The sequence below is a fragment of the Neofelis nebulosa genome, chromosome 3, assembly GCF_028018385.1.
Source record: "Neofelis nebulosa isolate mNeoNeb1 chromosome 3, mNeoNeb1.pri, whole genome shotgun sequence".
NCBI lineage: Eukaryota > Metazoa > Chordata > Mammalia > Carnivora > Felidae > Neofelis > Neofelis nebulosa.
The window spans coordinates 139,356,749-139,372,181 of record NC_080784.1 but is presented as its reverse complement, the minus strand read 5'-3'; the positions used below and the strand labels follow the sequence as shown (position 1 = coordinate 139,372,181).

Genomic DNA, 15,433 nt, shown 5'->3' with positions numbered 1-15,433 from the left:
TGTAGACATCAGACTCATTTGTGGCTGTTCTACCTTCCTGTTCCAGGAAGGGCAGAAGGATTCTGGGTAGGAAAGTGGGCTTTGGCATCTCACTTTGTTAGATTTTCTTCTTCAACAAAAATGGAGGAAGGAAATTAAAAGATAGTACCTTTGTCCTTGACCAACAGTGGATTTGGAGTTGTGAGGAAAATAACTGCATATCCCCTTTAAAAGGCAAATGGCAAAAAACACATGACCACATATTTAGTCTCACTAATAATCAAAGATCTGCAAATCCATTATGACTATGAGTATCACAAGCTGAGAAATTTACATATTATTTGACTCAGCTATTCTGATTTTAGCCAAAGGAAAATATCATAGCTATGATAAAAAATTTATGTATAAAGTTATTCATCTCACCATTGTTTTAATGATAAAAAAGGTGAAAATCCTTCAATGTTCATCAGAATTAATGACCTGTCTTCACAATGAAATATTAAGTAGGCACTAAAACTGGAAAGATTTCACAGGATTCCATTAGGCAAAAACTGTAGGTCCTATAAAACAGGACACAGAGTTCTTCTTCCACTTAGGATGTAGAAAGTCATAAGAGAACATTGTTTCCATCAGAGCAATAAGAAAAGGTGGGCAATATACAAAATAATAACTTTTCTAGAGCCCATCAGAGAAGTGAGGTCACAAGGCAACTAAGTGAATTGAATTCCAAAGAGTGGTAAGCCCATCCATGAACTTCTTCACTTGGCAGAGCATAAGGAAGGATGGGGCCACCATATTAATAAATGAGAAGAAATTAGCTAAAAATTTACCTAAAATCCTTAAAGGCCAAGTGTGGGCTAATTTGTCACTTTGGAATAGCTTAGAGCCTCAGACACAAGGGAGTTTGCACTCACCTTCCAGGTCTTTTATCTATACCTGCATTAAACGTTCACAAAAAAGTCAGAGGCAAAGTAGGAGATTGGAGAGAGTTCCTCTCCACTGTATAGACATGCAGGATGTGACCAGCTGCCACCAAATGACAAGCACAAAGCCTTGACCTCTTCCCCAGAGACTTCTCTTACAAAGCCAAAGTCTTAAGCTGCTGGGGGAGGGCAGAAAACCTTTTGCCTCTAAGACTAGGCAAAAGTCCAATACTTCTGGAAGAACAAGAGAAACAAAACCTGCTTGTTTCTGAGGGAGGAGTAGGAAACTCCCCCCCACTCCCAGACATAGGCAGAGTCATTGCTGTTGAAGGAGAGGTGGAAGCAAAAACCTGGCTTATGCCCAGGATCTTGCACTGCTTCAAAGCAGAGATCTCCTATTGTTGGTGAAGATGAAAAAATGCTCAAGAAGTATTAACCCCAAGGTTCAGGCACAGAGCTTGCCTAAGTCTGATATGGGACTAAGACAGCAAAGAAATCCCAACCCCCTACATTAAGACATGCATAGACAAGCAAACAATAGAAGTCTCCCCTAGTTCAGATAAGGGCAAGACCACAGAGAGAGATGTCCTCTGTGGCACAGGTATGCAAGGACAGCTGAAAGCTGAAGGCAAAAGCATTAATACTTAGAAATCCTCTCTGGTACTCCAGGGTCTACTCTAAGCATTTGATAATAGCAGCTCTTCACCAAAGTCTTTGGTACACTAAACCCAAATCTAACTTAACTCCTAACTCCTTGACTCAACCTCCACCTTTTCCCATCCCCTTCACCCATATTAATGGCCTGAAAGAAGAATAGGTGTGGCCATTTAAAAAACATTTTTTTAATGTTCATTTATTTTTGAGAGAGAGAGAGAGAGAGAGAGAGAGCATGAGTGAGGAAGGGGCAGAGAGAGAGAGAGAGAGAGAGAGAGGGAGACACAGAATCTGAAGCAGGCTCCAGGCTCTGAGCTGTCAGCACAGAGCCCAACATGGGGCTTGACCTCATGAACCGTGAGATCATGACCTGAGCTGAAGTCAGACGCTTAACCGACTGAGCCACCCAGGCGCCCCTAGGTGTGGCCATTCTCAAACATAAATTATATTTACCTTAGTATTTCTATTCTTGTAGACATGTCCAGCATATAATTAAAAACTATAAATCACATAAAAATGCAAGGAAAAAAAAAACCACTGTCTAGAGATAAAGCAATTAATAGAACCAGACTCAAAGATGATTCAGCTGTTGCAACTATCAGGGACTTTCACTATAATTAACACATTTAAGAGATCTAGTGAAAAAATGGACAGTATGCATGAACAGATGGGAGATATCATCAGAGAGATAGAAGATATAGAAGTGCAAATGCTATACTTAAAAAACAGTATCAGAGATAAAGAATTCTTTTGATGGGTTCATTGGCAGACAAGATATAGCTAAGGAAAGAATTAGTGAACTTGGAGATATGTCAATAGAAATTATGCAAATTGAAATATAAGATAAAAAGGAGTGAATTAGATAAAACAGTGTCTCTAAGAGCTGCGGAACGACATCAAGTGGTATAACATAGGTGTCATTAGAGTTCCTGTGGAAGGAGAGAGAAAACAAGGCCAAAAATAGTCTGGAGAGCTAACAACCAAGAATTTTCCAAAATTTATGAAAGAAAACAAGTCACAGATCCAAGAAGCCCAAAGAATCTTGAGCAAGATAACTGCTTCCTCACAAAATAAACAAACAAAAACAAAAAACCCTAGACACATCAGAGTCAATTTCTGAAAAGCAATAACAAAGAAAAATTCTTGAAGACAGTGAGAAAAAAGAAACATCACATGCAGAGGAATAATAAGAAGAATCACAGCAGACTTCTCAGAGACCATGCAAAGCATAAGACAAGGCATTGACATCTTTTAAAATCTGTAAGAAAAAACTTGCCAATGTAGAATTTTATGTCCAGTAAAAATATCTTTCAGAAATGAAGATAAAATAAAGACCTCAGATAAGCAAAGCTGAGAATGTATTGCCAATAGACCTGTGCCACAAGAACTGTTAAAGGTAGTTCTTCAGGCAGAAAGATGATATCAAATGGAAATTAGGACACACACAGAGAAAACCATGAGGCTAGAGGTGAAATAAAGAAGGCAAATATTAAATATATTTTTCTTATTTAATTACCTTGAAATAATATATAGGGTATAAATAAAGTCTTGTAAAAAGAAAGCAGAGCATAGTTCATTAAAAAGAACTTTAGAAGGATATACAGCAAAATTTTAACTGATGTTTTCTAAGTGGAAGGATTACAAATTATTTTATCCTTTATGAAGCTTATTTGCATTTTCTAAATTTTCTACAATTAACTTTTATGATATTTTGTACTAAAAAGAGAATTTTATTCTTATGTTCTGTCTTAATTATTTTTTAAAGGTGGTATTTGGATCCCAAGCTCTGAGGTTAGAAAAATTTTAGAAGGTAATTGTTGGAGAAAATAATAAGTAGAAGATAAGTTTTCTGTTATGAAAATCTTTCTCCACTTTTTTACCTTTCTCATAAAAAAGAGACAATGAAAAGGCAAAAATGGTCTTTTTCTCTGATGGCGTAATCCATTGGTAATACATCTAACTTTTAAGAGAATAAATAAGTATTAAATAAAAGCCTCTTGTAAGAGTATTGGTTCTCTCCCTACTGGATAAAGCCTTGGAGCTGGAACCACATACATGACTGAAGGGCTTTTTATTCCAAGAAAATATTAAAAGATTATTCTCTATGTGGTCTCAAAAGAGAGCCAAGAATTGATGATATCTAAGTATTACTGAGAATTTATACTTCCACAAAAATGTCTTTCATAAAATTTAATCTTGCCTTAACTACTACATAATTACTTAATTTTTACATTAAAACTTAGCTAAGATTTCTTTGCAGCTTTGGTAGCAACTAATATTTTACTAGAGAGAATAAATTAGTGCAAACATCTGCTATTCTTTTTTGACATGGTTAATTGAGGCCACAGGGAGCCAGAATATTTAGAATTCAAGTCCAGAATCCAGATACCATCATCTACATGATACAGTTATTGAAAGGATCAGAGATAATGTGTGAAAAGACACAATGTAAGTGCATAATAGGCAGTTAGTAAATGGTAGTTATTATTGACTACGAAGTATATCAAAGATGCATGAAGTCACCTTCGCTGCCATCAACAATGAAGCTAAGGTAACACTTTACAAACAGCAGTTCCAGAATCCACTGACACCTGTTAGTTAATATGTCTAACATGCTAGTCAATGATGTATTCAGATTCCAGACATTTGAGAAACTGTCTCCTCATCTTGCCAGGGGAATTTCACATAGAAATGGAATGGTCAGTGTGGGGAAAGAAAAATGACAATACAGTTGATGTATTTTTATGTGCATGCACACACACACACACACACACACACACACACACACACGGAGAGAGAGAGAGAGAGAGAGAGAGAGAGAGAGAGAGAGAGAGAGAGGAAGTTTTCATAAAGTTCTCATAGGAAAAGTACCTCTCACACAGGCAAACAAATAACATTTTGACCTGGAAACTTTTAAAAAGCCAAAATTAGTCATTGAATTATATGCCACACTGGTTTCTCTCTCACCTAAATTTTTAACCACTAAAATAGGGAAATTTTGGTGTTAATGCTACAGCTTCAATACTGGATCATCTCAGTCTTGTATCCCAGAGTATAATTTGATTCTTTGGCTATAGCAATCAGTTGCTTTAGAAAGGCCAAAGGTTTAAGAAGAAGAGTAAAGGATGTTGTACCTCTTCCATTGACTTTTAACAAAAGGAATCTAATTAAATACAGTTTACACTTCTTTAGCTGATTTGATCATCTTCCTTGGAACTTAGAGATTCATAATTTTAACTTTTGGCAACTACAGCTGGATGCAGGGAACACTATTCAAAGAAAAATTATTTCATCCTCAAAACTTTCACAGCCCCAAGACAAGATGCAATGATTTGAGATGAGGACAGAATGGGAGAGAAGATTCCAGGGCTCAAGCTATTAACCAAAGATAGACTACCCCTCAGAAATGGAAGCCAAGATTCATGGAGAGAGAATATTTACATGCAGAAGTAATGTATGGAAAGAATAAATCAGAACAAGATCATGACATGAGGAAAGAATACAAGAGGACAAAAATTCCTCATCTCCCTCCAAAAAGAAGAAAAAGTCTGCCTGAACAATTGGCTAAATGGCTTTTATTCTCTAATAAAACTATGCAAGAAGAAGAACTGCATGGCTTGGAGAACACAGTGTGACTGATGAGGGAAAATGTACCCATGCAGAGAAGGGCACAAAGGCAGGAACAAAGCCCTCCGGCAGGTGAAGAGACAAAGACTGTGAGGACAGAAAGAGGCAAATAGACAAGAGGAAGTGAACCAAAACAGATTCATGGAACAGGGACTGAGTAACAAGAGAAATGGAAAGGGGAGCAGCAAAAGTATCTTTCTGTGGAGAGAGAGGCCCAGTCAGGCAGGGGGGCAGGTGTATGGTGGGGCATCCTCTCTCACATCCCCAAACACAAATGGGGGAATTCTAGAAAGAGGGAGCAAATATTCTCCAGAATCTGGTTATCCTGTGGACTGTTCCATCCCCAGCACCTAGAACAATTTCTGGTATATAGTGGGTGCTCAAAATATAGTTCTTGAATGAAAAGTGATATATGCAGAAACGAGAAGAAAGCTGAATCCTGAGAAACACCATGTGCCTCATCACTTACATTATTTATTTTTGTTTTTATTTTTAAATTTTATGTAAATCCAAGTTAGTTAACATATAGTATAATAACAGTTTCATGAGTAGAATTCAGTGATTCATCACTTATATATAACACCCAGTGCTCATCCCAGCAAGTGCCCTCCTTAATGCCCATCACACATTTAGCCCACCCCCGCAACCTTCCCCACCCAACAACGCTCAGTTTGTTCTTTGTATTTAAAAGAGTATCATAAGAGTATGATTTGCCTCCCTCTCTGTTTTTATCTTAATTTTCCTTCCCTTCCCCTACATTCATCTATTTTGTTTCTTAAATTCCACATATGAGTGAAATCATATATTTATCTTTCTCTGACTGACTTATTTTACTTAGCATAATACATTCTAGTTCCATCCATGTTGCTGCAAACGGCAAGATTTCATTCTTTTTGAATATTTGTAATATTCCCTTGTATATATACACCACATCTTCTTTATCCATTCATCAGTTGATGGACATTTGAGCTCTTTCCATAATTTGGCTACTGTTGGTAGTGCTGCTATAAACATTGAGGGTGCATGTGCCCCTTTGAATCAGCATTTTTGTATCCTTTAGATAAATACCTAGTAGCATAATTGCTGGGTTGTAGGGTAGCTCTGTTTTTAATTTTGGGGGGAACCTCCATACTGTTTTCCAGAGTGGCTTCACTGGTTTGTCTCACCAGCAGCGCAAAAGTGTTTCCCTTTCTCCACATCCTCACCAAAATCTGTTGTTTCCTGAGTTGTTCATTTTCTCATGGCTTACATTATTAAGGTGTGAGTTGGCACAGAGTATACCAAAGAGCTGGGATCTGCATATAGCATAAACAAGTGATGTTCACCTTGGAGCCAGTTTGGTTTTACTGTTGCAGGACCATTAGGGACCCAAGTGAGACGGGCAGTGATCAAACTAAGGGTAATTGATGTGCAAAGGAGTAGCAGAGGGTGGTTGTGCTTAAAAGGCACTGCCTCCATGTCCCCAGATCTCACCCACATGACCAGATGTTTGAATATCTCATCATCCAGGTCCTCTCATTTGGGGATCATTTTCTGTAGAGTTTTCCACAAATTGCAACTAACCAACTAAGGCCTTGAATGTACTCAGCCACTCAGTGTCACTAATATCTAGAGAAGAGCTGTTCTATTAACTTAGCAACAAGTAGGGTAGGTCCCCAAGGAAAATGGACTCAGAATAGAAAGAGACTCCCTGGGGGCCCCACGAGGAACCCTGATGAAAAAGCAATGGATTTTGTCAACTGAGATGGGATTATGTTGGTTGTAAATTCCCAGATGACTCATCCCAGTCCCTAGGGGATCCCCCACATGGAAGATGAGGGGCTGAGATAGAGAAGTGAAAATAAGTCAATTGTAGACTTGTCTGACTGCTCTGCCCTGGCAATTTGATGTCACCAACACAGAAATACATGTGGGGTTTGGACAGAGGATTGACATAAAGACACAAAAAGGAGGATGTCACTGAGAGATGTGATGCTATTGTTGAAGAAAGAAAAAGACTAATGATAACAGACCAGGGGGAAATTGAAGTGAAGGAGGTCTTAAATAGATTCTAGCCATTCAAGTGTCAATCTTATTGGAAAGGGAAAATTTACACATTTTCATACCTTTCCAGGGTTTCAAAACAGAAGTGCTTTACCTTTCTGAATCACTCCAACCATTTTTCTCTTAGCTAATCCCATACTATGGCGATGAGGCAAGGACCTTGTTTTCATGTGTCTGGCTTAGTATCCTTGTTAACTCCTTCAAAAATACACATGACATTGTCTGCATGCTACTTCTAAGGGAATTTCTTATCTAATATGGGAATCAATGGGATAAGCAAAGCATTAGGAAGAACAGCCTCTGGATTTTTATCCTCATTCTGCCATCTCGGAAAAATGATGTGAGATTCCAGTTTCTGCTTAGAAAATGGTGGCAGAAAGGCCACTCACTTGCTTTATAATGAAAACGTTGTCAGACTGAGCCACTTGTGATGGCTAGTTATTTTGCTTAAGTAATTAAGTACCTATGGGAGAGCCTACCTCATACCAATTCGTACTTTCTTCCATGGGAACAAAACCAGGAATTTATGCAAGGGTGTAAGGCATCAACCAAGAAACTACATTTCCTGACATGGTTAATGAGAGGTGCGTGGATAGGCTGTATGTGGCTCCTGGGAAAGCTCCTTATAGGTGACTGACTCAGGTGAGCAGTGTTACCCTCACCTTCCTTCTGATTAGGGCTCTAGTGGTCACATTGGACCTTAAAATGAAAGAATTAAAGTCACATGCTAAGGTTGGTGGAGCAGAAAGATCAAAGAATCTGGTTTTCAACTGACACTGTTGCCACCATAACCTGGGCCTTCACAATTCTTTTATATGTGAGGGAAATAAACTTCTATTCTGTTTTGGCCAAACACAATTCCTAACTGACAGACCTACTGCCAGTCTTATGAGTGGCCCCCTTCTAGGCTCACACTGATATTCGTAGGGCCCAGACCAAGAACAGAGGTGGAGGCCCTTGGCCTGTGATCTGCCCCATTCTCTTTCCACCCCTAGTTCTATCCTCTTTCTATGGACAGCCAAACTCATCTCCAGGCTAACACTGCCTCTTGGCCACTGTTCAGGACTAGGGTGTACACATCTCTACCAGGAGGACAGAGCCCTGGAGAGGCCAGTGTAGGCTCTGGAAGTAGGCTCAGAGCCATTTGGACAGGGAATTCTAGGTTCCTTGGAGCCCAAGGCAACGTATACAAGTGGGAGAAGATTCCAGGTGGTATGTGCCTCTGCCCTGTGATCTCCTCACCCTGTAGGGAAAAGCACAGCTCTTGTAGGCATAGAACCTCAGGCAGGGCTCAGTTGCCAAAGTCTGAATGTGATACCACTAGCTTCTCTCCCTCTCACCTCCTAATGCCTGCCATTTTGTCATTCACAACCAGGCAGCAGAGCAAAACTTGAAGCAGTCCAGTTAACTACTTGTTATCATAGCCTTGGTAAAATTTTCTTTAGAGGAAAAGTCTAGAATTATAGCTTGAACTGTGTTGCCCTCCTGTTATGTTTAATGCCACTATCTTCTCTCTTTTGTTATACTGTATAATGGAAAGTTGATCAAGCCTGGCTCTCTGACAAGGCAAGCTTTTATTTGGTAAACTGTCATGAGGATGGCTGAGCACAAGTTTATCAACCAACTGCAATATTAGTGCTGGAGCAGCACTAACATTAGTGAATTAGCTGCAAACCCCGGGGATCAGAACCAGAAGAGAGCCTGGTGCCCTCAGAGAACCATAGAGGAGCAGGTGGGGATTCTGACAAGGAGAGCAACTCTATAAGGTGTACTATCAAAGTGACCCAGGGCCGAATCTCTGTTATGCAAGGAGTCCCCCATTCAGCTAAGGGTAGCAAGGACTTAGACTTGATGTGGCAGTCCTGCCAATGACAGGGTCCATCCCTCCTCCAGCTTACACCCCAAGTGCAAGGACTCATTCTTTAAGGAATCTGTTGCCTCCATATAGTCTGACTGGCAGAACCAATAAAGCTGGCTTCACAGACTTGAAAATATCCAAACCCTTGTACTACCTCTGTGTATTCTGGAAGCTCTCTCCTTTAGTGCAGTGATTCTAAGCCTTATTTCAGATTATGGATCTCTGTGTTCTCCAGGCTGGATAATCACCAATGAACATGAGTACTCACCTACACTTAAGAGAACCGTTGTAACCCTTTTCAAACAGCAAGGTATAATCAAAAGAACACGGAGCAAATAATTTGAGATGTAGGTGCTTGCCACAGGGTAATATTTGTGTCCCCCCAAAATTCACATGTTGAAACCTAATTCCCAGTGCAATGGCATTAGGAGGTGGGCCTTTGGGGGGTGATTAGGTCATGAGGGTGGAGGCCTCCCAAATGGGATTAGTGTCCTTACAAAAGAGACCCCCAGAGAGCTCCTTCCCCGCTTCTGCCATGTGTAGAAACAGCAGGAAGGAGGCTGTCTATGAAGCAGGAAGAGAGCTCTCATTAGACACCAAATCTGTGGCACCTTAATTTTGGACTTCCCAGCCTGCAAAACTGTGAGAAATAAATGTAGCTGTCTAAGTTACCTAGTCTATGGTATTTTTGTTATAGCAGCCCCAAAAGACCAAGGCAGTACTTCTATTCCCAACCTTCTATCTATATTTTGTTTATTAGTTTTCCCATAGGAGAAATGGAAGGCATGAGCTAAATGATTTACAAAGTCCCTCCCTGTTCTAAAGTTCAATGGCTCTATATAGTTCTATGTATCGACAGATATATTAAATATCCTTTCCCCCATCTTCATCTAACTTCTTGTCATCTTTCAGGTCTTGGCTTAGAAGCTAGTTTCTTTCCTAGGCCCTCCCTCACCCTCACCAGCCCGTATTGTGTTCCTGTGGCACGCTTTTACAATACTTCTCTCACGAGAGTATAACTGTCTGTACATTTATTTGTGGGATCCCTGCTGGTCTGCAAATCTGGGGGATACAGCCACCAATCTTGAAGGTTGTATCCTCAACACCAATTCTTAGCAGGAGCTCAATGGTATATATGAAATGATGATATGACTGGATGATATGAGTGGATGGATAGCTACAACCCCCTTTGGTCACTGGGCTGGTGAGGAAAGATATTCTCAGGTAACTATTTAGGGAACATGCTGAAATAGTCTCTGTTCTTCTGCTTGCATTTAGAAATAGTCTTTGGACATAAGTGCCATGAGTACAAATCTAATGAATCAAATTACCACATTTTTAAGGAAAAAGATGAAAAAAAGATCTTACATTTTTATGGTGAGAGAAACCCAGACTATTATACTCAGCCCAGTTCTCATTAATAAAATAGAAGATCCTTTGCCTTCTCATCTGAGCTCTTCAAATTAATCTAAGACCTGATTGTCCCAAAGCATTACTAATTATATAGCAACATCATTTATATCACAGAATTGGAAATGACACACATATTCAGCTGCAGAGTGATCGTTAAATAAACCGTGACACTCAACTAGTGAACTCACACAGCCTTCAACAATGGTGCCTCCAACATAATCTGAAGTTCAAAAGCAAGACATAAAATTACATATGCAGTATGCTTGTCATCATGTGAAATATATCAGATATGTGGACAAAATATGGAAAGATACACTACAGATTATTAATTGTGGCTGTGTTTGTGTGTTAGGACTTGAATTATTTTCTTTCCACTGTTCTGAATTTTGCAGATTTTCATTAATGATATTTAAGACTTTATGTTTATGGTGAAAAATCAAAACGAATAAATCATTTAATTGTTCATCAAAAACCTCTTGTTATTTTCTGCTAGAGAACTTTTGGCTACTGATACTGGGTGTGTCCACTAGAAAGAGCTGTGTTGAGGCACACAGTGACCCTCTGGAGAAACCAACAGAAGCAGGGGATGGAAACACACTGAGTCCTCTGGACTAGCAACTGCCTGTGGAATAATAATAATCACTGATCTAAGCTCTTAACTATGAGCCAGGCATTTCCCATACATTTTTTTTCCATTATGTGCTCATAAGAACTGTAGGAGGTAATGGTCAAGAGCCAGTCTTTACTAGCACATGGAGGAGCCACAAAGTTTGATCCTAGGCAGTCTATCTCCACGGTCCGCCATTTTCTCACTGTGTGCTGCTGCCCACTCCAATGTAAAGAGGGAGGCCGGGGGGAAAGTGAGCACAATTCTAAGCCGTACTTCCTTTCATGCAAGAATCGTTTGTGTCAGACAAAGGCACAGCCTCCATTTCTGTTTTCAGGAGTTTCTATTCAGATATGGTCTCAAATATGACTCTTGCTTGTCAGTGGAGATGGCCTCTGGTAATCACTTTTTCACCATATTATATCAAGACTCTAGCCAGAGTGTAATCCATAAATTGTCTCTCTTTGCACATAAATTCATTACTTTGGGGCAAAAAGCCCATTTATAAATGCTCTCATAGTGGCCAACTTTGCAGATCCAGACCAACATGGACATAATCTATGCCAGCTTCCTGGTAAAGGTGAAAAATAGCCACTCTCTATCTGCCAGCACAATTACAAGTGATTTTCTCCATGTGCCTGTTGAGAGTAGATTTACCCTGTAAATGCTGACTGGCTGAATACGCTCAGCTAACACCATTAGTGCACACAAGCATTTTGAGGCTCTCTGTTACATGATCACATTTCCTCTGCACAAAAATCTACTCGTGTAACATTTCTAGGAGACAGGGGAAGAGAGCCATCACTATAAGAGAATTCCAGGAGAACAGAGAAGTATACCTGGATAGAGTCCAATGCTGTTGGAGTCAAGGATCACTAAAACGAAGCAAGTTCTCCCCGCCCTCCCCACCACCCCAGGGAAACTCTAATGGGGGAGTAGGGAACTACAGAAAAAGATTCCGTGAAATCAGTCATGTGGGTTGGTCTGAAGGAAATGGCGTTTGGGCATAAAGGAAATCCATTTAAAATTAAAATTAAAACAATTGTGTAAATAGGGAAGACTTAATGAGCAAAAGAAAATGAATAAACAGAGATAAATCCTAATAAGAGAGTAAGTGGTATGAGGAGAACTACTTGGGGGTATTATTGCACTCCACTGTGCTCTGTCTCTTGGTCCTGTCCCCGAGGGACAAGCCTATGGTGTCTGTTCACTTACTTTCTCTGGAATCGGACCACAGGATCAGCCAGCAGGTCAGTGAGGTCAAGTTTTCTCCCCTTCTCAATGACATCTGGATGTTTGCGAACAAAGAGCCACCCGATATGAGAGAAGAAGAAGCCCCGACGGGCATTGTGTGGGTCAGCATCGGTCTCTGAGTACTTGTGGTGGACTCGGTGGTCCCTGGACCACTCGAAGATGTCATTCTGCAGAGAGAACACAGACCCTGAGTGAAGAGACAAAGCACCCTGGTGCCTTCTTGAAAACTTAGCCTCCCTCTATGCCTCACCCCCACCCCCTTACCATCCTCACCACTGACTTCTACTTTGCTCCCATCCTCAACCCATAACCTCTGCACCTCAATTTCAATCCCTGGGGTTGGTCTGGGATGATTTCCATGAAAATAAGAGGAAATCTTCGCTTAGTAGGGATCTTCGCTTGTGTTTGGGATGTGCCTGCTGCAGGAGATCCAGGCTTGTTGAGTGAATGAGAGGGGAAACCTGAACGTTCTGGTGGGGGTTACTGAAATCTCCTGGGAGAGCATTCATATCAAGAAAAGAGAGATCCAGTCTCAAGATGAAGTCTTGTTGTCAGAGGAGAGGGGCAATCTTGAGTATGAAAGAAGGCTGGGTCTTGGCCTGAATCTCTCTGGCCTCCCTCTCATTCTTTTTTATTTTTTTTATTTTTTTTTAATTATTATTATTATTTTTTTTAACCTTTATTTATTTTTGAGACAGAGAGAGGCAGAGCATGAATGGGGGAGGGGCAGAGAGAGAGGGAGACACAGAATCTGGAACAAGCTCCAGGCTCTGAGCTGTCAGTACAGAGCCCAACACGGGGCTCGAACTCACTGACCGCGAGATCGTGACCTGAGCTGAAGTCAGACCCTTAACCGACTGAGCCACCCAGGTGCCCCTTTAATTTTTTTTTTAATGTTTATTTATTTTGGGGAAAGAGAGAGAGAGACAGAGCATGAGCGGGGGAGGGGCAGAGAGACAAGGAGACACAGAATCGGAAGCAGGCTCCAGGCTCTGAGCTGTCAGCACAGAGCCCAACACGGGGCTCGAACTCACCAACTGCGAGATAATGACCTGAGCCGAAGTCGGACACTCAACCGACTGAGCCACCCAGGTGCCCCCATCTCATTCTTTAATAGCCTTCATACCCAACTTACAGAGAGCAGGAAGCCAGTAAGTAAAAACCCAAAAGCTACTTCACCAAATCTCTGCAAAATACCAAGACACAGATAATACTGTTTGAGGAGTGCTCTAACAGTGTGTCACAGGAAGGGAGGGGAAGTGATTTTGGTTCCTTGAGGAATCTGATGTACTTGGCCATAAGAGAAGAAATGCTTAAGGTACAGGCTGTTCTTAGTGGAATCCCAAGAGAGACTCTGCTGCCCAGGCAAAGAGAAGCATTGTCTAGCAGATTCTGCCAAACCCAGGCACACATGGGGGACACATCCTATTGACCGCCCTATGATGGGAGACAGAAGAAGGGTGTCCAGAGACTGGAGGTCCTGGGTGAGCTATCAAGGGCACCAACCAATGTCATTTAGGCTGATATTATTAATGAAACTTTATCAGTACCCATGGGCCAGTGGTATCTATAGACTTTCAGTTTATACTCAGTTTTGTTTTTCGCTGACAATGTTTTCAAAACTTTGAGCAGGCAAATCATTCTGGGAAGTAGTGCTTTTGATAGGAAAACTAATCTGAAAATAAAAATAAATTTATAGGGGTGCCTGGGTGGCTCAGTCAGTTAAGTGTCCAACTCTTGATTTAGGCTCAGGTCATGATCTCACAATTCGTGAGTCTGAATCCCTCATCTGGCTCTATTCTGACAGTGTGGAGCCTGCTTCGGATTCCCTCTTTTCTGCTCTCTCTCTGCTCCTCCCCGACTCGTGCTTTCTCTCTCTCTCAAAATAAACAAACTTAAAAAATAAAATAAAAATAAATTTATGTAGTGCATAAGTCCCTTTGTTTTAAAAAAAGATCATAATGTTTTTATACCATACTATTCAGGACATAGTTATGTTTTCACTAGAAATCTGCCATTTTACAGGTATTGGCTTCATCCTGCTGATGAGAAGAGAGGGAACTGTTTTATTCTCAAAGTTCCAATAGTTTCTTTAACCAAAAGGGGGTTCATTGAGTCTCTGGCTCATCCAATGCTGCTGGAAGGTTACTCAACTTTGTTTATCCAATAGCACCCCTGAAAGCTTCTCAATTTGCTTCACCCTTGGGTAATAGGACAAAGAGAGGGGAGGTAGAAAGACCTTAAGAGTTATGTGCTCAGCTTTGACTATAAAAAGAGAAAAAAGGTTCTTGGTAGCCTGTGCAAGGCAAAAATTATAGCCTGGCTTAGTGAGATAAGAAAGAAGTATTTTAGGGGCACCTGGGTGGCTCAGTCGGTTGAGCGTCCGACTTCAGCTCAGGTCATGATCTTGCAGTCTGTGAGTTCAAGCCTCACGTCTCTGTGCTGACAGCTCAGAGCCTGGAGCCTGTTTCAGATTCTGTGTCTCCCTCTCTCTTTGACCCTCCCCCATTCATGCTCTGTCTCTCTCTGTCTCAAAAATAAATAAATGTTTAAAAAAAAAAGAAAAGAAAAGAAAGAAGTCTTTAGATTTTACCAGAGTATTTAAACACAGTGATTGGAAAGAGAAAGTATTTATTATTTATAACCATAGAATCTGGAGTTAGAACGGAATTTCAAATGTCAGTCAAGACCACTGCAGCCCAAGGAATAATTTATTCCTTTTGCTTTATTGCAATGTCCATATTAATGTAGGAAGAAAGGGGAATACTCTGTCCCCAATTCACAGACAGCAAAATTAAGGCTTAGAAGAATTTTGCTGAAGTTCATTGAGTAGGTCAAAACAGTAATGGAAAAAAGATAGTGCTCCTTCAATTCTTGGTTCACTCTCTTTCAACAAGGTATTTCCCTTATTCTCTAAATTTAGAGGCAGGAAGTCTTTTACAGAGAACTCTCATTTTCCTTGTTAAAAGGTTATATTTGTTCTTTATCACAATGCAGTTTTATAAAAACTCTGAGTAGAGGCTTCTGAAGAACTAGAAACATTATTCTCACACAACTAAGCATAATACAATCACA

General features: G+C 40.5%; 1 protein-coding gene across 1 annotated transcript in view; it reads right to left on the bottom strand.

The window, feature by feature from the left end:
- SCD5 (stearoyl-CoA desaturase 5) overlaps positions 1–15,433 on the bottom strand; it is a 156,795-nt gene that overhangs the window by 27,101 nt on the left and 114,261 nt on the right. Inside the window, exon 3 of the mRNA XM_058722096.1 lies at positions 12,320–12,525. Coding sequence (XP_058578079.1) covers positions 12,320–12,525 — 206 coding nt within the window. The remainder of the gene's footprint in view (positions 1–12,319; positions 12,526–15,433) is intronic.